Source organism: Giraffa tippelskirchi, chromosome 4 (genome assembly GCF_054371585.1).
Source record: "Giraffa tippelskirchi isolate mGirTip1 chromosome 4, T2T-mGirTip1v1.2.pri, whole genome shotgun sequence".
Classification (NCBI taxonomy): Eukaryota; Metazoa; Chordata; class Mammalia; order Artiodactyla; family Giraffidae; genus Giraffa; species Giraffa tippelskirchi.
Genome location: NC_137278.1, coordinates 167,519,453 through 167,532,373, shown reverse-complemented (window position 1 = coordinate 167,532,373; position 12,921 = coordinate 167,519,453). Strand labels below are relative to the sequence as shown.

General features: G+C 39.0%; 1 protein-coding gene across 8 annotated transcripts in view; it reads left to right on the top strand.

Annotated features, from left to right (window-relative positions):
• Positions 1-12,921, top strand: part of CRY1 (cryptochrome circadian regulator 1) — a 98,445-nt gene that overhangs the window by 52,025 nt on the left and 33,499 nt on the right. For all 8 annotated transcript variants that reach the window (XR_014082330.1, XM_081591329.1, XM_081591330.1 and 5 more), the window contains exon 2: positions 5,870-5,978. Coding sequence is in view for 7 of the 8 variants with exons in the window: in XM_081591329.1 (XP_081447455.1) it covers positions 5,870-5,978 (109 nt within the window). In the remaining variant the exon portion in view is untranslated. The remainder of the gene's footprint in view (positions 1-5,869; positions 5,979-12,921) is intronic.

Here is a 12,921-nt window from a genome sequence, read left to right as displayed (position 1 = left end):
CATTGCGGGCAGACGCTTTACCGCCTGAGCCACCAGGGGGATTGGACTGTATCTGTATGTATATATATTCATATTCATGTTTGCTTTGCCTTGTGGAAAAGATTTTCACCAAACCTTTGTTCAAAGTCACATTCAGGAAAGGTTAAGAGTCAAGACAATTGTGTATATAGTTGTAGGCATCCAACTAATTCATTGTCTTCTGTTGTCATGCCCAGTTATTTATATATAAAAATACATGTTATTTTTTCAAAACTATAAATTTTTCCCAAAGGAGAATAATTGTAACTTCTGTTTAATGAATATCTACCAAGTACTAGTGATTTTATACTTTTCCTAATCCTTTCATGAATTTGATCAAACTCCAGGATATAGTGGACAGAAGAGCCTTGCATGCTGGTCACAGAGTTGAATGTGACTTAGCAACTGAACAATAACAAATCCTTTCAACAGATGTTACAGACAATTCTATAGGTCATTTTTTCCTATTTCTGATCTTTTCAGCAAACTGTGTAAGGCACATATTGAAATTTGTTTGCCAAATGCAGAAGCCAAAACACAGATAAAGTTAACTGTGTAGGTAGACATGAGACACAGATACTTATTGTGAAATCGTTCAGGAGGAGAAGGTGATCTATATGATAGCTATCATGTAACATACAATCTGAAAGTTTCTCTATGATGAGGTACATTATGTCCTTTGACAGTATACAGGATGGAGAAATTACTTTCATATGGAAGATGGAAAATTAGCAGAAAATAGAGATGGGAATTAGGAAGGTGCTCCAGGCCAATGGAAGAGCATGGAGCAAATTCCAGGAGATTGAATGTGTGTAGGGGGAAAAGTAGTTTGGTTTGGCAGGAGGGAAAGAGGAGTGGCAAAAAATGAACCTGGAACCCTAAGTTGGTCAAACAAAGTAATTTGTTCTTTATTCTATAGGTGAATGAACCTTTGAAGACCTTTTTACAGGAAAGTGTGCCTCAGGAAAATTTGGTATTACATAAAAAATGGATTAGAATAGAGAGGGATTATTTGGTAGGCAGAACTATTTTAAGGCATTGAGCAAATAATACTAGCATGAGATAACAAGGAGTAGAATTATTGTAGGAAGAAGGGGACTAAAATTACTGTAGGAATGATGAGACATATAATCATGGTTACCGTGGGTCAGGCACTGTTTTAAGAGCTTCATATACATTAACCTATTTAATTCTCACAACAATACTATGATATGGCCCCTATTACTATCCTAGTTTAACACATGAGGAAATTAGAGCTTTCCAGGATTGGTTGAGGGATAGTAATTTGTTGCTATTAATTATTAAATTATGGGACATCTATGCAATGAGATACCATGAACTGTGAAAATTCATGCCATAGAAGTATGCCTGTTGCTTTGAAAGATGTTCATTATGTGTTAAACCAGGTTTCCAGCAGATTAATATTTTTCAATTTTGTTCTACTTTGAAGGAATATATGCTAATTATCAATTTTATACCTTTTATGAAGTTTAAAAAAGTGTATGTTTCTCTCTTCTTTACCCCCACCCCAAACTTCCTCTCCCCAATTGTTGTTCAGTCGCTCAGTTGTGTCCGACTCTCTGCGGCCCCATGGATGCAACACTCGAGGCTTCCCTGTCCTTCACCATCTCCCAGAGTTTGCTCAAACTCACGTCCATTGAGTCAGTGATGCCATCCAACCATCTCATCTTCTGTCATCCCCTTCTCCTGCCTTCAGTCTTTCCCAGCATCAGGATCTTTTCTAATGAGCAGGCTCTTGGCATCAGGTAGCCAAAGTATTGGAGCTTCAGCTTCAGCATAAGTCCTTCCAGTGAGTATTCAGGGTTGATTTCCTTTAGGATTTCCTTTAGGTTTGATCTCCTGCAGTCCAAGGGACTCTCAAGAGTCTTCTCCAATACCACAGTTTGAAAACATGAATTCTTTGGCGCTCAGGGTGGCTATTATTAGTAAGTTGATGAGTATCCTTGTAGTTATTTTCTTATACACATGTAACAAGTAGATATATGCAAAGTAAATTTTATTTTATCAAAATAATATATGCAATAGTTTTAAAAGTCGTAGCATAGAAAGGCTTATAACAGAGAAAAGCAACACCATGTGTTCTCCATGCTGCTCTTTTTCTTTCCTTCATGATTATTTTCTGAAATACATATTTGAATCTACTGTATCTCTGCAATTTTTATGTTAAGTTACACTGATATAAACAATAATAGCCATGGAAGGAAAACATACTATGGAAGAAAAGAGCCATCAATAACATCTATTGGAGAAAAACACTCTACTGGTATACAATTTATATTCCTTTGTTTTATGAGATGCCAAAACAAAGTTAATTTTTTGGTTGCAAAACTTTTTCCATTGCTTTAGTCCACATCATCCTGTACAATGTTTGTTTGGTTCATAGAGTGTTTATTGAAAAGCGTTAAGAATGCTTATTCAACTGTGAACAAGAAAGGGAAAAATAAAGGGCTAATTATTAACTAATCGAGGCTTACTAGTTCATTTTATAAATTAATCAGGTCCTTTTTTTTTATCTCCTTTTCCCATCTTATTATCTGTCATTGACCTACTTGTACTACATGAAAACTTTTCTATCCAAAAGTAGAGTGTGGAGAACTCTGCTACTTACTGTCTGGTCTGGTAGAGAAGATACTGAAACTCACACTACAAAAGAGATTTGAAGATTATCTCTTCCATGGATTATCTTTCCGGGACATTTTAGTTTTGTACTGTTTGAATTTAAGAAAACTTTAAAATTGCTAGTTCATTCAACTTGTTAATTTTTGATCTCAGTACCTCAGGGTCTAAAAATTATTTTGCCAAGCAAATACAGAAAACTATCTGCTTCCCAGTAAACATTTATCACCAAACATGATGTTATTCATAGTTATGGATAATTTTACAAAACTTAGATGCTTTTATATTGCTTTAACAACAATAGTCAGCAGCAATATTCTCCCCAAAGGATTTACACATTGGTAGTGGTGGGTTGGGATCAGTTCAGTTCAGTTCAGTCGCTCAGTCATGTCTGACTCTTTGCGACCCCATGGACTGCAGCACGCCAGGCCTCCCTGTCCATCACTAACTCCGGGAGCTTACTCAAACTCATGTCCATTGAGTCGGTGATGGCCATCCAACCATCTCATCCTCTCTTGTCCCCTTCTCCTCACGCCTTCAATCTTTCCCAGCATCAGTGTCTTTTCAAATGAGTCAGTTCTTCGCATCAGGTGGCCAAAGTATTGGGATTTCAACATCAGTCCTTCCAATGAATATTAGGACTGGTTTCCTTTAGGATGGACTGGTTGGATCTCCTTGGTGTCCAAGGGGTTTCAAGAGTCCTCTCCAACACCACAGTTCGAAAGCATCAATTCTTCGGCACTCAACTTTCTTTATAGTCCAACTCTCACATCCATAATATGACTACTGGAAAAACCGTAGCTTCAACTAGACAGACCTTTCTTGGCAAAGTAATGTCTCTGCTTTTTAATATGCTGTCTAGGTTGGTCATAACTTTTCTTCCAAGGAGCCAGCATCTTTTAATTTCATGACTGCAGTCATCATCATCCACAGTGAGTTTGGAGCTCCCCCAAATAAAGTCTCTCACTGTTGCCATTGCTTCCCCATCTATTTGCCATGAAATGATGGGACCAGATGCCGTGATCTTAGTTTTCTGAATATTGAGTTTTAAGCCAACTTTTTCACTCTCCTCTTTCACTTTCATCAAGAGACTCTTTATTTCTTCTTTATTTTCTGCCGTAAGGGTGGTGTCACTGCATAGCTGAGGTTATTGATATTTCTCCCGGCAATCTTGATTCCAGCTTGTGCTTCATCCAGCCCGGTGTTTCTCATGATGTACTCAGCATATAAGTTAAATAAGCAGGGTAACAATATATAGCCTTGACATACTCCTTTCCCGATTTGGAACCAGTGTGTTCTTTCATGTCCAATTCTAACTGTGTCTTGTTGACCTGCATACAGATTTCTCAGGAGGCAGGTCAGGTGGTCTGGTATTCCCATCTCTTGAAGAATTTTCCGCAGTTTATTGTGATCCGCACAGTCAAAGGCTTTGGCATAGTCAATAAAGCAGAAGTAGATGTTTGTCTCAAACTGTCTCGCTTTTTTGATGATCCAGTGGATGTTGACAGTTTGATCTCTGGTTCCTCTGCCTTTTCTAAATCCAGCTTTAACATCTGGAAGTTTACGGTTCACATACTGTTGAAGCCTGGCTTGGAGAATTTTGAGCGTTACTTGGCTACCATGTGAGATGAATGCAATTGTGCAGTAGTTTGAGCATTAAGGATCGGGTATTAGGGTGGTGACTGTAAACCAAGACAAAAAGAAGATTTTGGTGTAATATAAATGTGAGTATATAAAGGTTTATTTCATATTTCTCGAAGGACAACTGTTAAGACTTCCTAAGGTGAAATGATGGGATGTCTTTAACACCCATGTGAATATAGCACTGTGACTCCCTAAGCCCACAGAAATGATGACTCCTAAGGGGGAAAAATATCAGATTTGACTAGTTACACTGATGTCACTTAATAACTACATTTGTAGAAAATTAACAAGACTTTCTTGGTGAAATGATGGGATTGGAATGGGCAAAGAGAACAAAATGATCTCTTCTGAGTAATCTTCTAGAACAGTGCTGTCCAATAGAAATTTCTGCAATGATGGAAGCATTCTTCACATGTGCTGTCCCATATGGTTGCTACTAGCCACACATGTGGTTATTGAGAGGCCTTGACATATGGCAAGTGTGACTGAGGAACTGAAATTTTAATTTTAGCTAATTTAAATGGCTACACATGCCTAGTGGCTACCATGTTGAACAATGCAGTTCTGAAATATGCCTTTCTATTCATTTTAACCACTCCTCCTCATAAGTAAGGTACAGTCGTAATTCTGGAAGATCACAAGGCTGTGGAAAAGATGGATAACTATTTAAAATGAAAAACATAAAAGAAGCAGAGTCGGAAGGAATAGAATCTACATGAAATCTTAGAGAAAATTAACATGAGGCAAATAATGAGGTTGAACCTTCCAGGGGTGACATCTGTTTTGGATTTGCTCTTGTGGACTGCCCCATTTCTTCACAATGGAAGATGCAAAGTAAGCAGTCTTCTGCCTCCACCCCAGAATTTCCCCAGATATCTATTATGCATAGGACTTATTGATGCTAATTTCATTGAAAAAAGTGTACAGCCCCACCTTCCTCAGAAACCTTTTATGAAAAAATTAATTTGGTATTCTCTACACTTGGAGAGTTAATGCCACATAATTTAACATCTATTTATTACCAGATTCTTTATATTAGAAATTTGAAAATGGACTTTACTCCTCTCTCTTAGATGATTACAACATCCCCTAATAAAGGGCTCAAATTCTTATTCACTTGTTCAGAGTGATTAAATAGGATGTTAAAAGTGTTCTTTTTTTTCCCAGTCAAAAGTGTCCTAGGTTTTTCAAGGTGGCTTTTTTATATTAACTTGGATTTATTTCACCAAGTTTAAACAGTGAGATAAATTCATTTAATTACTTTATTATTTTATATGATTTTTATGTTTACAAAGTAAACTTTGCTAACAGTCACTATTATTTAATGACAGCTAGTGATTTAATTTAGGAACTTCATTTAAAAATACTGAGAAACTTGTGCCATAATTTTTAAAACTTATAGGAATGGTTTCTAGAAGCAGTAATTTTTATATCCGCTAGAAATTAGAAGATGATAAAGAGATAAAAAAGGGGGTGGCATTTCAAATTTTAGAATAGCATGACTTTTTATTACTCTAAATCTTCTAAATACATATTTTGAAGAGTTTTAATAATATTTTCCTCTCTCTAGATTTTTGCTTCAATGTCTTGAAGACCTTGATGCCAATCTGCGAAAATTAAACTCTCGTCTGTTTGTGATTCGTGGACAACCAGCAGATGTGTTTCCCCGGCTTTTCAAGGTTTGAAAAAAATCTGTCCATAAAAGAAAAATGTTTTGTCAGAGAAGACACATTTGGGGGGGTAATTTAAATTTTAGTATGGGAAATGGAAAATTTTTAAATAAAATATATGTGGATTTTTTCTTAATGAAAATGTTACACAGACAGTGTGAAATCAAACTGTGAAAAAAATTATTTACATTGAAAAGTTAAATCTTTCTTCTACTTTAAACTGCTAGTTCCCCTCTCAGAAGCAACAGCTAGTACCACTTTCTTATGTATGCATTAGAAATATTCCTTGCATAAATAAGAATGCATATCAGTTCAGTTCAGTTCAGTTGCTCAGTTGTGTCTGACTCTTTATGACCACATGAATCGCAGCACACCAGGCCTCCCTGTCCATCACCAGCTCCCGGAGTCCACCCAAACTCACGTCCATCGAGTCAGTGATGCCATCCAACCATCTCATCCTCTGTCGTCCCCTTCTCCTCCTGCCCCCAATCCTACCCAGCATTAGGGTCTTTTCCAATGAGTCAACTCTTCGCATGAGGTGGCCAAAGTATTGGAGTTTCAGCTTCAACATCAGTCCTTCCAATGAACACCCAGGAGTGATCTCTTTTAGGATGGATCGATTGGATCTCCTTGCAGTCCAAGCGACTCTCAAGTCTTCTCCAACACCACAATTCAAAAGCATCAATTCTGCGGCACTCAGCTTTCTTCACCGTCCAACTCTCACATCCATACATGACCACTGGAAAAACCATAGCCTTGACTAGACGGACTTTTGTTGGCAAAGTAATATCTCTGCTTTTAAATATGCTATCTATGTTGGCCATAACCTTCCTTCCAAGGAGTAAGCGTCTTTTAATTTCATGGCTGCAATCACCATCAGCAATGATTTTGGAGCCCAAAAAAATAAAGTCTGACACTGTTTCCACTGTTTCCCCATCTATTTCCCATGAAGTGATGGGACCAGATGCCATGATCTTAGTTTTCTGAATGCTGAGCTTTAAGCCAACTTTTTTACTCTCCTCTTTCACTTTCATCAAGAGGCTCTTTAGTTCTTCTTCGCTTTCTGCCATAAGGGTGGTGTCATTCGCATATCTGAGGTTATTGATATTTCTTCCAGCAATCTTGATTCCAGCTTGTGTTTCTTCCAGCCCAGTGTTTCTCATGATGTACTCTGCATATAAGTTAAATAAGCAGGGTGACAATATACAGCCTTGACGTACTCCTTTTCCTATTTGGAACCAGTCTGTTGTTCCATGTCCAGTTCTAACTGTTGCTTCCTGACCTGCATACAGGTTTCTCAAGAGACAGGTCAGATGGTCTGGTATTCCCATCTCTTTCAGAATTTTCCACAGTTTATTGTGATCCACACAGTCAAAGGCTTTGGCATAGTCAATAAAACAGAAATAGATGTTTTTCTGGAACTCTCTTGCTTTTTCAATGATCCAGCGGATAATGGCAATTTGATCTCTGGTTCCTCTGCCTTTTCTAAAACCAGCCTGAACATCTGGAAGTTCACGGTTCACATATTACTGAAGCCTGGCTTGGAGAATTTTGAGCATTACTTTACGAGCATGTGAGATGAGTGCAATTGTGCGGTAGTTTGAGCATTCTTTGGCATTGCCTTTCTTTGGGATTGGAACGAAAACTGACCTTTTCCAGTCCTGTGGCCACAGCTGAGTTTTCCAAATTTGCTGGCATATCGAGTGCAGCACTTTCACAGCATCACCTTTTGAGGATTTGAAATAGCTCAACTGGAATTCCATCACCTCCACTAGCTTTGTTCGTAGTGATGCTTTCTGAGGCCCACCTGACTTCACGTTCCAGGATGTCTGGTTCTAGGTGAGTGATCACACCATCATGATTATCTGGGTCGTGAAGATCTTTTTTATACAGTTCTTCTGTGTATTCTTGCCACCTCTTCTTAGTATCTTCTGCTTCTGTTAGGTCCATACCATTTCTGTCCTTTATCGAGCCTATCTTGGCATGAAATGTTCCTTTTGTATCTCTAATTTTCTTGAAGAGATCTCTAGTATTTCCCAATCTGTTGTTTTCCTCTATTTCTTTGCCCTGATTGCTGAGGAAGGCTTTCTTATCTCTCCTTGCTGTTTTTTGAAACTCTGCATTCAGATGGGAATATCTTTCCTTTTCTCCTTTCCTTTTCGCTTCTCTTCTCTTCCTAGCTATTTGTAAGGCCTCCTCAGACAGCCATTTTGTCTTTTTGCATTTCTTTTCCATGGGGATTTTCTTGATCCCTGTCTCCTGTACAATGTCACGAACCTCTGTCCATAGTTCATCAGGCACTCTGTCTATCAGATCTAGTCCCTTAAATCTACTTGTCACTTCTACTGTATACTCATAAAGGATTTGATCTAGGTCATACCTGAAGAGACTAGTGGTTTTTCCTACTTTCTTCAATTTAAGTCTGAATTTGGCAATAAGCAGTTCATGATCTAAGCCACAGTCTGCTCCTGGTTTTGTTTTTGCTGACTGTATAGAGCTTCTCCATCTTTGGCTGCAAAGAATATAATCAGTCTGATTTCGGTGTTGACCATCTGGTGATGTCCACGTGTAGAGTATTCCCTCGTGTTGTTGGAAGAGGGTGTTTGCTATTACCAGTGCGTTCTCTTGGCAAAACTCTATTAAATAGCCTCTGCCCTGCTTCATTCTGTACTCCAAGGCCAAATTTGCCTGTTATGCCAGGTGTTTCTTGACTTCCTACTTTTGCATTCCAGTCCCCTATAATGAAAAGGACATCTTTTTTTGGTTGTTAGTTCTAGAAGGTCTTGTAGGCTTCATAGAACCGTTCAACTTCAGCTTCTGCGGCGTTACTGGTTGGGGCATAGACTTGGATTACTGTGATATTGAATGGTTTGCCTTGGAAACAAACAGAGATCATTCTGTCGTTTTTGAGATTGCATCCAAGTACTGCCTTTCGGACTCTTTTGTTGACCGTGATGGCTACTCCATTTCTTCTAAGGAATTCTTGCCCACAGTAGTAGGTACGATGGTCATCTGAGTTAAATTCACCCATTCCAGTCCATCTTAGTTCGCTGATTCCTGGAATGTCGACGTTCACTCTTGCCATCTCCTGTTTGACCACTTCCAATTTGCCTTGATTCATGGACCTAACATTCCAGGTTCCTATGCAATATTGCTCTTTACAGCATCAGACTTTGCGTCTATCACCAGTCACCTCCACAGCTGGGTATCGTTTTTGCTTTGGCTCCATCCCATCATGTTTTCTGGAGTTATTTCTCCACTGATCTCCATTAGCATATTGGGCACCTACTGACCTGGGGAGTTCGTCTTTCAGTGTCCTATCTTTTTGCCTTTTCATACTGTTCATGGGGTTCTCAAGGCAAGAATACTGAAGTGGTTTGCCATTCCCTTCTCCAGTGGACCACATTCTGTCAGACCTCTCTACCATGACCCATCCATCTTGGGTGGCCCCACACGGCATGGCTTAGTTTCATTGAGATAGACAAGGCTGTGGTCCGTGTGATCAGATTAGCTAGTTTTCTGTAATTTTAGTTTCAGTGTGTCTGCCCTCTGATGCCCTCTCGCAACACTTACCATCTTACTTGGGTTTCTCTTACCTTGGAGGTGGGGTATTTCTTCACGGCTGCTCCAGCAAAGTGCAGCCATTGCTCCTTACATTGGACAAGGGATATCTACTCACGACGGCTCCTCCTAACCTTGAATGTGGAGTAACTCCTCTCGGCCCTCCTGTGCCCACGCAGCCCCTGCTCCTTGGGCCTTGGGTAACTCCTCTCGCCGCCGTCTCCGCCCCCGGCCCTGCCTAGCCCCTCTCGACCGCCGCCCCTGGCCCCTGGCCCGGCCTAGCCCCTGTCAGCCGTAGAATCTTAAAGATCGCCTAATCCCCCTTGTGTCCACATGAAAAATTTAGTCCTAAAGAGGTTAAATGAGCTGACCAAGGTCATAAAAGTAGCTCATGGAAGTGCTCAGGCTGAGTTTCCTGGCTTAGTTCATCCCTTCCTGTTTACTACAGTTGGAATTCCTAATGTATATCTGTTTTTTTCTTACAACAATTTGAATCATCAAATTTTTATAATAGCATTGTTTCTATTTCGAATGCAGAAGAGAACAGTTCCTTTTCCTGAGTGAAAATATCCCCAATTCTGGGATTTCAACTAACACTACCTTGCCTTTTTTCATCAGCATGAAAGAAATTTTTAACGTTTGCTGCTGCTAAGTCACTTCAGTCGTGTCCGACTCTGTGCGACCCCATAGATGGCAGCCCACCAGGCTCCACCGTCCCTGGGATTCTCCAGGCAAGAATACTGGAGTGGGTTGCCATTTCCTTCTCCAGTTCATGAAAGGGAAAAGTGAAAGTGAAGTTGCTCAGTCGTATCCGACTCTTAGCGACCCCATGGGCTGCAGCCTACCAGGCTCCTCCATCCATGGGATTTTCCAGGCAAGAGTACTGGAGTGGGATGCCATTGCCTTCTCTGTTTTAACGTTTAGGGTATGGCTAATACAACAGTTGTGGCTAGTGAAAATTTATTTTACTGAAATTTTCTTACTACTATAGCTGCTTAGAGTCAGAATTTAACCTAGGTACGTGCAAGAGCTCTGAGAAGAAAGTATATCAGGAACAATGGTAATAGTTGATCAGCAACTCATATGTATAAAGTATATGTGAATAACTGCTTCAACTCTATCTAAATCCATGTATTATAAGTAAATTGAATCTTGAGGATTTTTAAGTACCTTTAAAATAACAAAACATTTATCTACCTGCTTTGAAAAAAATGGTTTAAGTAAGGGAGTCTTTTGTGGTCTTTATTTTGAGCTTTTCTTCTGCCTGAAATAGCATATTATTGGATCAAACTATCTTTTGAATTTAGATGCTATGCTTCCTGTCTTGTCACTTTGACAGAGAGGCAGTGGTTTCTACAAAGGCCATAAAATATAGATACATGAATATATATTACTATACCTAGAGTGCTTATTATTTGATTCTGATATAGTCCATATAAAATATATTTTATGAAAACTTTCAGGTTTATTTAATATGTCAGAACCATGGAGGGAGTTAATTCCTCTTTTTATTGTATTGTTTTTATTTTTACTTTTTTTGTTTAGAGGTATTGTATGCATGTATTTCAGAAATGAGCCCAAGAGTGTGTATAATAAAAAGGAGGTCTCCTCATCCCTAACCCTTACACCCCCAGGTTTTCTGAGGAGGAAGATTCTTTTGTCAGTAACTAGCTGACTCATTTACATTATTGTCTCTGGTTTTATTATTCTAGTACAGCAAATAGTGAGAACTTTTAATAGGTAAGTAATTCAGCTTCTTCCCACATTGGAGATAAAACTGATTTAGACCTGGTAACAGTGCCTTTAGTTTATTGGGATGGTGACAGTGAGTTTAGTACTGATGTCTCCTCTAGTGTACACCCTCTTTCTATAGCATTCATTCGTTTTATTCTGTTTGTACTGAATAGATTAAGGAATGGGGCCAGAGCATTTTTAAAAACATATATTTACACACACCTGTGTCTGATAAACTTGTTTTTTCTTATGTATTTTCTACTTAGAATTTTCTGACAAGATGGCTTTTTAAAAAACTTCTTGTATTTTTTCATGTTCTACTGAGGGAATGATAAACTTAGCAGACACTAGCCTAAGCAAAACTTGAATGACACTATTAACCATAGGTGTCTCACATAAATTGTTATTGCTATGCAGTTAAATCTTATATCATCTACATTTGGTGCCAGACTGATAAGCTTTTAAGACAGTGCATATTCTATGGCCTGCAGAAACTTTTTATGAAGAGTTTAAAGTATTCGTGTAAAACATTCTCATTATATCCAAGAAACAAGAGACATGTGTCTAAGTCTTTATAGATGGAGACATTGAAGCATAATAAAATGCTTTGTTCAAAATCACAGAATAAATCAAAGAAGAACATATAAAGCCACTAACATTGTTGTTCAGTCACTAAGACATGTCCAACTGTTTGCATCCCCATGGACTGTATTAGGGTTAGGTTTAGGGTTAGGGTAGCACGCCAGGCTTTCCTGTCCTTCACTGTCTCCTGGATTTTGCTCAAATTCATGTCCATTGAGTCAGTGGTGCTATCTAACCATCTCATTCTCTGCCACTAACATTTCACATGCCTAAATTTATATTATGCTTTTTGAGTCATTTTGGATTCTTTGGATTCTTGCTTTATTATTTCATGGTACATGCTCATTTGAATAAGATGATTCATTTATCAGATATTGCTTGAGTGCCTGCTGTGTATACATGCAGTGTTCAAGGTGCTGGGGACATAATGGTGAACCAAAGAGAAAGTTCCTACCTTCACAGATCTTACACTGTATTGGGAAAGAGACCAATAATAAAGTAAATATGCAATGTCAGGTGATAGTAGATGCTAAAATAAAATGTGGGAAAGAAAGTCCCAAGGTGAGGGAAGGATAGTTAATTTGTATGGAGTCATAGAAGGCCTCACTGATGTGGTGACATTTGAGCAAATGAAGAGACTGAGCCATGGAGAAATCTGGGGTGTGATATATTGAATCCACAAAATTTTGCAACTTGTTCATCAAAGGGGGGACTTTTTTTTCCCCAAACCTTAAATCTGGGTTGGCCTTATATGTTGTGTTGACTGAGTGCCAAAGGAGATGCCAAGTTCCAAATTCTAGGCCGCAAGCAACCTTGCGGCTTCTACCTTTGCCCACTGGAATGTTCCTTGTACTGGGTAAGGACTGGGCTAGAATGTCAAATTGTGGGAGACCACCTGTAGAGAGGAGCTTCCCAGGTGACAGTGATAAAGAATCCGCCTGCCAATGCAGGAGATGCAAGAGATGCAGTTTCAATCCCTGGGTCAGGAAGATATCCTGGAGTAGGAAATTACAACCTCCTCCAGTATTCTTGCCTTGGAAGTCCCATGGAGAGAGGAACCTAGCAGGCTACAGTT